Source organism: Mastigoproctus giganteus, chromosome 6 (assembly GCF_048544385.1).
Source record: "Mastigoproctus giganteus isolate SK-2022 chromosome 6, ASM4854438v1, whole genome shotgun sequence".
NCBI lineage: Eukaryota > Metazoa > Arthropoda > Arachnida > Uropygi > Thelyphonidae > Mastigoproctus > Mastigoproctus giganteus.
Window position 1 is genome coordinate 163,236,387 of NC_143580.1, and position 13,282 is coordinate 163,249,668.

At 39.7% G+C, this 13,282-nt stretch overlaps 1 protein-coding gene across 1 annotated transcript in view; it reads right to left on the reverse strand.

The window, feature by feature from the left end:
* Positions 1-745: 745 nt before the first annotated feature.
* LOC150084713 (cyclic nucleotide-gated channel alpha-3-like) overlaps positions 746-13,282 on the reverse strand; it is a 100,136-nt gene continuing 87,599 nt past the window's right edge. The window contains exons 14-16 of the mRNA XM_090376328.1: positions 9,864-9,972; positions 9,607-9,644; positions 746-874 (exon numbers count right to left, since the gene is read on the reverse strand). Of these exons, the coding sequence (XP_090232454.1) occupies positions 746-874; positions 9,607-9,644; positions 9,864-9,972 (276 nt within the window). The remainder of the gene's footprint in view (positions 875-9,606; positions 9,645-9,863; positions 9,973-13,282) is intronic.

Here is a 13,282-nt window from a genome sequence, read left to right on the forward strand (position 1 = left end):
TAGGAGACCATGTGCATCGTGCCATGTTGCATTTTTTTCCGGACAGAAACGGGATCATCCAAGACGATAATGAGCCGTGTCATCGGGCCCACACCGTGCACGAGTGGTTCGAGAAACACAACGAAGATATCACCCATCTTGAATGGCCTCCAAATTTGCCTGACCTCAATCCCACTGAACACCTGTGGGATGTTTTGGAACGGGAAGTGAGGCATATGGACACGCAACCGTCATCTATTCCGATACTGTGGAATGCCTTGCAGGCAGCATGGCTACAGATCCCTATGAACATCTTTAGACATCTGGTGGAGTTAGTGCTTAGGCGAATAGCAGCTGTTATCCGTGCGACCGGTGGTTCAACACTGCATTAGGTAGGTGGTCATAATTCAGCGATCACTCAGTGTAGGTTTCAACACCCTTTCGTGTTGAAACCTACACGGGAAACAAGATGGAAAGCACCGAAACACTGAAAATAAAGAATGCTGCTGACTAATGTTTTAGAATTTATTGTTGCACTTTTGTAATCAGTGTACTTGGAAATCTATCATCAAAAGGGCCAACGCTTCCCCTCTTTTTATATATATTTTTATATGCTGAAGTACTTCAGTAACAGGAAGCGCAATGTTCAGTTTTTAACTGCAAATTTATCTAAAAAATTCATTATTAAAACTTCATCACAATATACTATAGTTCTACTCATAAACTTGAGAAATTTAAGCTTGGGTTGATGTGAGTTTCGTTATTATTATTCTAGGTAGACTCGCCTGTTTTGCACACCATCCAGCCGCAGTAGACTAATCTCACCAAAATAGTTCCCCTTTGACAGCACAGCCACCACCGTTTCTTCTCCATTCACAGGGTTTACCACCATTACCTAAAAATAAAGTGAAGAACTGGAGTAAACAGTGGATGTGAGTTTAGAAACATATTGAATGTTATTCTTGCGTAGTAAAAAATATCGATTTAAACTAAGCATATCTTATGAAAAAAATTATTACAGTAATATGTCACTTAGTGGCAGTTCGTTTTAGCGTAGTGTGTTTAGTGTCAAACGGCACCAGGGGTTTCCCCCCATCTCCGCTCGTTTTAGCGTAATGTGTTGTGATTTATTTACTCTGTTTTTTTTTTAAGGGTGGAAAACTACATTAAATAATCATAAAAAAACGTTGAATATTACTGCCACCAGTCTGTTGTTAGCTCTCGACCAATATCTTCTACGTACAGTATCTATACATTAGAAACGTTTTCCTGCTAGTGATAATTATTCGAGCCAATGGGAGAAGAGTGTGAGGCAATTACGTCACTACAAATGCAATTAATTATTAACAACTGCATCCATAACATTCACCTACCTCGTGCACGTGATTCGCTGTCTAACATTTAATGATCCATTTTAACGGTTTTTTTTGTATATTAACGAATATTCCATGTTTGTAAATACTGTACTGTAGTTTAGTATTTTGTAAATATTTTTAAAATATTTCTTTAGTTTGTAAATATTTCAGTTAAATATTTTAGTCCTGCTCTTTCGGATGCAACAATATTCCTCATGTATTATGGAACCCGAAACAAAAGCCCTTTTCCTAAGTGACCTATGTAAACGTAGGTAAAAATTACATAGTGATATTGACTGAAGTCCAGTATAGTATATACCGGCAGGTACCTCGATGAAAGCGAGGAAGACGGCGATAATTGACAGGTGAAGGCAACTACCTTTTCTGATTGTTTTGTGTCGTCGAGGAGGGTGGGCTTAGCTTAGGTAGGGTGTTTATCCCTCCATCCCACTGTTTTAAAATGGGAAAACGAGTTCCCCGATTTAAAAACTGCGGGAAATGTGGGGAAAAACACACTAGGCATATCAATCTAGGAGGACAGTGGGCGTGGAAAGCAGTGGCATCTGCTAGTCACTGCTTTGTTCCTGTCCGTTTGTCGAAATATGGGAGTCACAACTTGTCAATCACTGCTTTCCCACTGTTTTGCTTGCCGCCATGTTGGAGAATGTACACCGTTCTGGAGTTTTACCGTGATATTTATTCGACCTTTAGAATGCCGCGCACTACAAATGCACAGGTAAATAATTACATAGGTGATTTCCTGATTAGATATCGACTAGTGCGTTTCGACAGGTGTGTCTTTTACGTAGAAAAATTGACTTACTCCCCTCTACATTTTACGTAGAAAAGCGAGCAGTGGGCGAAGCCCCCTAGTTTTTTTATTAAAATAATCTTTATTTATTATTATAAGTGTTATTAGTATCGAATTCGAACAAATGTTGTCCATGGAAATATGTCTGTTATAAAAAAAATAACCAAAACCAGCTTTTTATTTAAAAATGATTATAATAAATTTACTGATCTTTGATGAATGCACGAACCACCTGTTAAGTGCTTGAGGACCACAGGTTAAGAAATGTTACTGCTCTATTGCTTCAAGACAGTCTCCACGCAACGAAAATCTGAAATAACTTACAGAACAGTAGTAAGATGGTGAAGAGGGGATTTATATAAAGTATATAGTAGGGATCTGCAATTGAGAAAGTAAGAAAGCCAAAAGAGTCTGCATCACAAGCCGAATTCAGTCTACAATATCATAAGTAAGATTGCCACATAGATTTAGATTCAGATTTTAGACGAAGCACATCATCCAGACTCGCAATTTGATCCCCCTGTTCGGTTAGTGGGAATTCCTGAAGGGAAAAGACACGTTTAGGCAGCCAAATATAAATGCCTTCTTCAGAAGAGGAAACAGCCGAGGCCTATCCTCCGGAGATACCAATGATTAAATCCTGTTGGCTCCCCCTCCCTTTCTTGGGAATAGCTCAACAGCCGTTTTCTCATTGCTACCGCCACCGACCGCAGTAGGAGGAGCTGACAAAGTCCAGAACGAGTAACCTGGGCTGTTCAGAATAATCTCATGAGGAATCAGTATATCGTGTCTATAAATCGGGTGCATTCTGTGATTGGTTGCCAGTTTATAAAACTGATTTAAAACTAACTCGAATTTACGGTAATGAAAACCACGCAACTCTCACCCGACTAACTTGACTATAATTAAAGTCATCGGAACTCAGGCGTAACTTTTACATACAGTGTGCAAGAACAGTGATTGTTGCCACTGTACTACCGCTTAGGCTCCGTAGAAATGACTGGTGAGAGCTGCTCATTGGGCTGTTATTTAATGTACCGTACATTTTATTACTTTCCTGTTTACAGGCACCGCATTATTAGTATATCCCGATTAGCGTACGGATCTCTGTACGTAGATGACGTACAGAGATCCCATTTAACCGTAATAGGAAAGTGATATTTTGTGACAATTTCTCATACGACACAGGGACTTTGTCATTCCCAATTCTGTACGTGCGTCATACGCATTAATTTAACGAGTTAAGTTATCCAAATTAATCCAGATTAAACTAATGTATGTTAGTGTGTTACATCAAGTTAGTACGTAGCTTTAAAGTCTGAAGCAGAATTTGTATTAGGCAAAATTCAAGAAAGGACACTGGACAAAAAATTAGTCACTTGTGGTATTTAGGAAATATAATAGAGTGAACACGTGTATTTTCTACTCTTGTTTGCTCACAGCGCTAAATTATACAAGATTAACCATTTGCTCTACATGAATACCAGATGTGATTGAAGCAAGGGCTGTGACTGAACCAAGAAAGGTGGGGTGCAGAAAAGATGTTAGTTAGCGGCAAAAAGGAATAATAGCATTTGACAGGTCTAAAGGATATATCCTCAATGTACTGACTTGACTTGATCCTGCTAAAGAGTTAATTTGCTGGTATTTCAAAAAGAAGAGTAATAATTTTTTTTAAGGAAGGGTGTGAGTCAAAATCATCAGCAGAATTGTAGTCGAAAGTCTGTGCTAAGTCTGCTCACGAAGTTCTACGGTGGACGATGAAGAGAAAGGTAGCAGTAGTTAAAGGCAAAGGATTGGGTTATAATTTCAGGAAAGGAAATTACGATGCCTTAAGGTGCTACATAGCCTCTATTAACTGGGTAGATATCTCACAGAGAGCGAATACAATTGAATTATGGTATGCCATTAAAAAAAATACTCCACGAGGAGGATTCAAAGCTGATTGAATATGAAATTGCCAAATTACTTGAGCAGAAAAAGTCTGCAACGTTACAGAGCAATAAAAAGTACTGAAGCCTATAACAGCTACAAATTGATCTGTAATAATGCTACTGAAAAGGACCCCCCCCTCTTTGCAAAGAGAGCAAAGAGGGGGGGATTCTTCACATATATAAATGCAAAGAAGAGAAGGACAAACCAGATCGGACCCTTATGTAATAGACGACGTGGGATAGTATTAGATACCCCAGCTGAAGTTGCAGATGAACTCAACAGTTACATTGCATCGATATTTACAGAAGAAAAACCCTTCACGTCAATGCGAAATTCTGGGAGTGAAGTTGAAAAAAATGTAATTAATGATGTCGAAATTTAAAACATTTATTTAATGAAAAAACTTTCGAGGCTATAGGCCAGTAAGGCTCTTGGGGTTGATAGCATTTACCCTATAATCTTAAGTGAGGCGGCAGGCCAGTACATTGAGGCTAATTATGAGAGCATCACTGGACTCGGGAGTGATTCCGTTGGATTGGAAAAGTGGCAATTTATCTCCAATATACAAGGGCGGTTCTAAGAGTGAAGTGGGAAATTGCCGGCCGGTCAGTATAACTTCAGTAGTAGGGAAAATCATGAAGTCTATGATCAAGGGTGGAATTCAGGATCATTTAGATAGAAGAGCATGGTTTTGTAAAGGGAAAATTATGTTTAACTAATCTGGTTAGCTATTTTGACAGGGTAACTCAAGAGCTGGACTTAGGGAATAATTTTGACGTTGTTTTTTTGGATTTCAGCAAAGCATTTTACTCAGTCCCCACATGAGCGGTTACTTTATAAGCTGGAATCACAGGAAAAATCCTTAGATTAATAGCAGGGTGGTTTCAGGGCAGGAGGCAGAGGGTTGTGATAAATGGTTATTCCTCAGATTGGATTGATGTAAGAAGTGGGGTTCCCCAAGGACCAGTATTAGGACCATTGTTGATTTTCATAAATGACAACAATGGGAAATTGATGTCTAAATTTGCAGATGATGTAAAGATTGGTAGAGTAGTTAATGATTGTCTCCAAGCAGAATGACCTAGATAGACTTCAGAGATGGTCAGAGAAATGGCAGCTATGCTTTAATCCAGCAAATTGTAAGGTATTGCACCTGGGGAACCCCAAAATAACTTATACACTTGGCGGAGTTGAACTAAAGCCGGTAGTGGAGGAAAGGGACTTGGGTATTACGATACGGTCAGATATGAAGTTCTCCGAGCATTGTAGACTGGCTGCAAGGAGGGCCCATGGTGTCCTATCATTGATTTATCGGGCAATCGCTAGTAGAGATAAGGACGTTATAATCCCATTATATAAGACTACTGTTCATGTATGGAGACCGCACCTAAAGAAAGACATTGTTCTTCTTGAAAGGGTTCAAAGACGGGTAACTCGCCTGGTGAGATCGGCAAAAGGGCGTCCATACGAGGAAATACTTCGAATATGTGGTTGCAGAGCTTGGAAACTAGGCACCTTAGAGGAGACTTTATTTGAGGTGTTTAAGGCTCCTAGAGGCATAAGCAAAATGAATAAAGACGAAATTTTCACAGTTATATATGATTATAGAACTAGGAGCCATAATTTCAGGTTACGGGGGGGGGAGTTGTTTAGACTGACTTGCAGGAAGTTTTATTTTATTCTTATTGCAGCGAGTTATAAATTACTGGAATAAGTTACCTACATGGGTGGTAGTGGCTGACAGTCTGGGGAAATTCAAAGATCAGCTGGAATTACCTAAGGGAGGAGGGAAATGCGTAGGTTATCCATTTTTTTTTCTCTTATTATTATTAATTTGTTTTTCTTATTATTATTTTATTTTTATTAATTTATTTTTTGTTATTTTATTTTTATTGTTATTATTATTATTTTTTGGCTGGTGCAGCATAAGCAATCGGTTTCCTTACACCATGTGGCCATTACTAATACTAATATTAAAGTGATCGTGATGAGCAACAAATATCTCGTCTAATAAATGAAAAACGATTCAGACAAGACAAGAACTGTTGCAAACAGTTAACCAAGAATCGCTTCTGAGATTTTTGAGAGACCATTGTGAAGAGAATTGAACAACATGGATATCTGGAGTACGCAGCTTAATACTGGATCACCAGTATTAAGCTGCGCGTAAAAAAGCTCAACTAATATGGGCTAAAAGCCATGAAATCTGGACTGTTGATTGGAAAGCTGTGATATGGTATGACGAATCAGAATTTTGCCTTTGCGTTAATGATCCGGGCACCTATTTCATAGGAGAAACAGTGAGGCATTTGATCCAGAGTGTGTGGGTGCAAAGTGTCGTGCAAGTTGTTGTTGGGTCAGTGATGCGTTTGGGTGTGTTTTAACTGTTATGGGAATGTAATTAATTATCATGAACTGTTTTACATAGTTAAGTCTAGGGCAGAGGCATCAGGCTATGAAAGCTATATAAAGGTATTGTACACGTCGGGCTTAGCCTCTTTCTGTACATAGCTATGCTAGGTTTGCTCTTTATGTATCGATCCCATATTGAGGAGGCACTTCACCACAAGTTGCCTTAGTATTTCATTATAAATAAAAGGCACTGCTCCAATAGAGACTTATATTGTTTTTTTATTTAAAATGCATGCCAGTAGCCAGACTCGGTCCTTTTGAAGTTAATGTGGTCAAACTCACAATTACAGTTTAGTTCCTGGTTGACAGGTCTACCTAGACCCAGGTTTTCATCCTCTTTAGGATCTCATTAGAGGGCAGATAAGCATTGTAAAGGCCCGAATAGCCTAGTGACGAGATATGTCCACAATATGTGAGATGGTGCAGTAAGTGAAATAGACATAGTCAAGATCAGGGCTGTGTTTCTCAACCTTTCTTCAGATAGGATCACTTTCATATTGGAGACAGAAACCATAGCATACAATCACTGGCCAAAAAATTAGAAACTCTTATTCAGTATCTCGTATAACCACCTTTTCCCGAATTACAGTCAGGGATTCCACTAGGTATCTTAGGAAGTCTAGGCCCATATTTGCCCATCCTTCCATCAGGATATTTGTCAGCTTCTGTATTGTGGTCGGTAGAGAACTGCGAAGTTGAACTTCCCTTTCCAGCGTATCCCAGACATTCTCGATTGGATTCAGATCTGGAGAATTAGGCAGGATATTTGAAATCTTGGGAATGTTTCTGCAACTATTCAAATACATTTTTTGCACGGTAGATAATTGCATTTTCCTCTTGAAAGAATCCAGCTCAGGTTGCGTTAGAATGAAGCATTGCAGGGTGAAATTGGTCTGATACAACAGAAAGGTGTTCATTGGAGGTAACGCGACTTTCTGACTGTATGGGTGGATCCGGTCTATATCAACAGAACATCTCCCATAGCATAATGCCACCTACAGCCTATTGAGTGGCAGACACGAGACATTCTGGATGCAATGCTTCATGAAGTTCTCCCCATACTTCTACCCCCACGATTGGTGCAAAAAAAAAAGAAAAAAGTGTAAATCGAGATTCATCAAACCACATGATCTTTTCTCATTGTTCCTCAGTTCAGTCTTGCCGTTGGTGGTCCATTCCAGTCGAATTTTTCGATTTTTTACAGAATGAAGTGGCTTTCGAGTAGCCACAACGACTGCCAAATCCCACATTCTTAACCCCGCGCATATTTCTGGTGGAAATGGGTCTTTCTTTGCCTAAATTGAATTTTTCAGATATTTGCTGCACGCTGGATTTTCTATTCTGACGTATAATTCGCTTTAAATTCCTATGGTCTCGTTCTTGGAGTACCGACTTGCTTCCCTTTAGAGCTGTATTTTTCTGTCGTCTTCCACTCGTATATTTTTGAGATAGTTATTATCGACACACCAGTGATTTTCTTTGTTTTCTCAATGTAAAATGTGTCTAACACCTTTCTAAAAAATCAGAACGATCACCTGTTTTCTTGGTGACCGGGTCGACTAAGAAGCCCCAGGAAAGCGAATAGTATTTACTTTGATACTAAGGAACTTGTGATCATAAAAAAAAAAAAAAAGGGGTAAAGTGCAGCCATTATCAACCCGCTGCAGGATGGAAGCCTCCTCAACAATTCATGCTGAGGGAAATGGACTATAATCTACCACGCTGGTCGGCAGATCGACCGTATTTAGCAGTCAGGGGTTTGAACCTCGGTCTACTCAAAGAGCGTGTGTTACTGCACTCCCGCTCCTGACCACTCGGCTACCATGCAACAACTTATAAAATAAAATTGCCTACCGCTCATTTAATTATTTGTTGATGCCAGTCTCAAATGGTTTCTAATCTTTTTGGCCACTGATTGTTTGTAGTATACGCTTGGTTGTTAAGCATATCATTTCTCATACTTTTAAGGATTGTTGCCTACTGCAAAAAAAGGGCCCTAGTTCACGGTGAAATCCCGAGAATCTCTTTCATAAGTTTAACGGACCATAGGTTGGAAAACACTGGTGTTGTAAAATAAAAGCCTCAAGCCTGAAAGCCACATGAACTCTTTGTACAGATCCCACGTGTCGCTGCAGATGGCATAGTGGTTGTAGTCATCATTCTCTTTATCCAGCTTCGCTTGGGTTCGAATCCTGTTAGTGACGCAAGAAGCTTTTATTAGTTTTTGTTTTCTATTCTCTGGCTGAGTTAGTTAGGACAGCAATTAAATTTTTTCCCCACATGTCGGAATACCCTCTTTCTGTACGTATCTGTACACTCCCAATACAGAAGTCTATTGGGGAAGTGTTACGTATTCGAGACGGCATCGTTTCTGGGATGCCACTGTCTTGCAGCGTTTAATTTTTATTGTTCTAACTCATATATTAGTATGAAATTTTCACAGTGTGAAGCTCCCTTAAATATGAGTTTAAACTTACACCTTTTGGCACCTCTTTCTCTCCCTCTCTATATCTCGTATTGTGGAAATGAATCACAAGTGGGTTGTCAGCATTTGTAATTTGGGTGCTTACTCACTCAACGATGAGAGGATAGGTGTTGCTGAAATGGTGCCGCCTAGTTGGTAGCGCTCAACTGTGAGAGTAACAATCGACTTCTCTATTAGGGAAATGTTGCTTATTCGAGATATCAACGTAAGGCAGTTCGTTCTGAAAGAATTCACAATTATGAGATGTTCTTTAATGATACCAAGTGTCATACAAACTCTGTCGTGGAAACACGTGCAAAGTGTGTTTGCTTTAGACATTTCAGCTATTTGCAAACCATGCAAAGCACTGGCTTGTACATTTTAGATTGAAAATTTTCAGTCCACGAGGCTTTGGCCCTTATATACTGTGCGTACAATTAAACTTTGTACACAATACAAAAAAAAGTTAGAAGACAAACTGAATAAACATTTAGAATTACTTGTTAGATTAAAATAGTAGTGAATTGTTTGGGATAAAAGATACTAGATTTGGTATTTAGATTAATTAGATATGTTCTAATCAAGAGCTTTACTATCTATTACTGGTTTGATAGCGTGGGAACATTGTTAATAAGCTGAAGAAAACTCACCTCCACTTTCCCGTGGTTGATAATATACATCTCCCTTCCTTGTGAAGCATGCAATGAAAAAAAAATAATAATAAATAAATAATAATGATAATAATACACTCTGTATTATAAATCTTTCTTCCTTGTGATGCATACAATATAAAATATAGTACTAACACACTCGGTATAAACCATTAACTTGAAAACCGAATTACATGGCCAGTTACCATCAACTTCCCACTTTATTTTTTTAAAGAGATTTTCGAAATTCTTTTTACCTGTTTCTCCCGCCTTACAAATGTAATCTCCAGGAGAATATATTTGGGAACGTAACTTCAGAACCAGCTCACTCAAGAAGTTGTGTTCACACTGCTCGAAGATCCTCACCTTTAAAGAGAAAATACTTATGAGTTAATGCCGTGTATGCGAAGACAGCAAAATATTATTACTACGTGTGTTAATAAACAGTTTATTTGAAATCCCCCCCCTTGAAAGTAAACTGAATGTAGCCTAAGCTCCGATCGAAACACCACCGTTGTTAAAGCATAACAAAAAAAAAGAAATATTGCAGCGGATCAAGAATTACTGGAACTAGGTAGGTAATGGAAAACGGTTACTTAGTCCAACAAATCTCACTTATATATGGTCCTGCCATCATGAGATGGCAGGACCATATATAAGTGAGATTTGTTGGGCCTATATCCTGGTGCTAGAGAAAACAACGTGAAAATATCCTAGAGAAAACAGCGTGAAGCCCATTATATTTGATGGAGATTGTCATTTTTCCTAGTGTTGCGTTAGGTTCGATTAAGTTTTTAGGTTCCAGTTTCAAAACCATCCATGTCTTCGATCTTAAAACAAGTGAAAAAACCCAAAAAATATATATTTATTTATTTTTTATTACAAATGAATGGATGTGTATAGTTTTACTAGCGCCAAATATTAAATATTTAACTTTAACTGTGTGAGGTGTACTTGTGTGTGTAATTGTAAACTGTATGTAATTGAAACGCAGTTAATAATATTAACTGTGTTTCGTAATTAAAATGATTTCATTATTTATTTCTTATTATCTTTTTACATACACTTGTTTCTAACACATTTTTCTAACCCTCTTCTCCTTTTCGGTAAAACCTCCAAGAGTTTGTTATTTATATATATATATATATATTGTTTTTCTTAATATCATATAGACTATCCCCATTTAACGGGTATTTTAGCTGAAGCACTGGATACCATGTTTGTTGCCACGCTCTGTTTGGAGGAATGAATGAGCGAGCAATGTGGCGAATGCGCGGAAACGAAATGCTCTCGGCTCCTCTTAAAAGTCGTTGCTGTTTGCCCTTTTTTCTTTGTTTTGTTTGGTTATAAATCATGAATTATTATTATTTACTAACGCGCCTGAAGTGTAACACACTGCGTACATTAATTAACTTGTTTTTTCTTCTTGCTAACAGGATTCTGTTTTGGTACTTGGTTATCGGTCAGCGTATTCCAAGTTTTACAACACGTAATTTAAGCATAACGATATATAACATATTTAACTAAATTGCTTTAACTAGAGATTTAAGGAGAGAAAGAAGTTACTTAATGTACGCAGTGCGTTACATTTCGGGCGCGTTAGATTATTATTTTTTTAAATCTATTGAATCTTTTTTTTTTTTTTTTTGTGATAACTAATTATCTTGTTACCGATTAATTACTAAATGCTTAACTAATAATATATAAAATAATTATTTTTACTTCACAGCACATACCTCCCAACATAATATTCACTCTACATTTTATAATGTTTTGTAATCAACAGCGTGTAAAATGGCAGGGAGACAGTTTTGTGAAGAAGAGCAAGGGTTTTTTCTTCTTTATGCTCCAGTCCTTGCGGGGGATTCTTGCAAATAGTGACGAGTAATTTCTGATTTTGTTTCTGATATAGTTAAGGTGGGGGGGGGGTTGAAGGATAGGTTTCTATCAAGGATAACCCCGAGAAATTTAATTTCTGTGGTCAGCTTGACGGTGGTTCCTTGTACTTTTAGTTGGGGGGAGGGGGTCTCCTGGTGTCCAGGGTTCCACGAAGTAGGATCGAGCTTGCCTTAGTGGATGATATCTTCAGGTTATTTTCGTCAGCCCATTGTTGTAGAGTGGCGAGCGCTGTGTTTGCTGCGCTGTGTTTTCCAGCTGTGCCCTGGAGTTTTCCGCCAGCGTCAGGACAAGGTCATCCACATACGCCTGGGCGACTGCATTTCCGAGGTTGAGGAATCCGTCCAGGACCACGTTCCAGAGAAGTGGGCATCCTCTGTAGATGCGTGTGGTTATTGTACAGTAAGGAGCAGTGACTTTTACAGATCTGTCGCACAGGTAACTGCTGATGCAATTGTATAGATTACTTGGAAGTTTGGCCTCACGGAGCCTGCTGAGGACGCTTGGCCACCAGAGGCTGTCAAACGCCCCGGCAAAGTCAACCGCGATAGCAAGAAAGAATTTGCAGCGTTGATGATGCTGCGTTGGGCATCGGTGGTGGATTATCCTTTTCGAAATCCAAATTGTTTGGGTGACTCTAGGCCTTCGTTTCTATAGTGCTTCTCTATCCTGTTTCGCAGGAGATGGTCAAGAAGCTTGCTGAGAAATGTCAGGAGCGCTATCGGGCAATAGGACCCTGGGAGGTCCTGCCTCTTCGTGGGATTCAAGATTAGCCGGAGCGTCGCCACCCTCCAACCGCGCGGGAAGTAGCCTTCTTTGAGGCATTTGTTGTATAGTTTCAATATTTCCTCCTGGATGGTGTTCATTGCTTTCTTGATGATCTCTGGCTCTAGGAGATCTTCCCCTGGGGACTTTTTGTTTCTCAGCTTGGCCGCCGCGATCTCCAGCTCAGTCTTGGTGAAAGGTTCCTCAATTTGCTGGGTTGTGTATGTGCTGTTCTGTTGGCAGAGCAGTACTTGTTCTGGCGTGGTGGGATCAATGTGCTCCAGGAACATAGCATCCAAAATATTGTTGACTGTTTCGTGCCACATCTTTGTTACCCCCCCACCCTTGCGGTTTCCTCGTTGCTAGGACTACCTCGCCTCTGGGGAGCCTGTTTGTAGTCACCCGATAGACCACTCCCCAGGGGTCATCATTTCCTGGCTTGGAAACTAGGTGCTCCCATGTACGCTGTTTTCTTTCTCTGATTTTTGCTGTGTATTGATTCCTTTTAGTACGGTATCGTTCCCGAAGTGCCTCTACTTCTGCGATAGGTCAATCACATCTATGTTTGTTTGTTATTTGGTTTTTAGGGGCATTAGCAACTAAGGCCATATTGCTCCGTGAATATGCAGTGGTCATCACTAACCTTTCCGCATCCTCCGTATTTGGTGGTGACGGGCTCGAACCCCGGTCTAATCAAGAAGCGTGTGCTGCGCACTGCTGCTCCTTCCCACCTGGCTACGGAGGCGCCCAATCACGTCTAGCCCGCTGGAATTATTTCCGACAGGTGTTTGCTACCTGCTTTAGTTGCTGGAGCTCAGGATTCTACCAGGGTACCGCCCCCGGAGATGGTTTCTTTCTTTTGATGGATTTGTCCGCCGCTTCTGTGATAAGTCTTACCAGTTTTGCTTGGTGTTGGCCTGGGGTTGTCTCTTCTGTGTTGAATGTGTGGGCAGCCACCCGTAGGGTTTGTTGGAATTTGGGCCAGTCTGCTTTACTTATGGCGTATCTGTGCTGT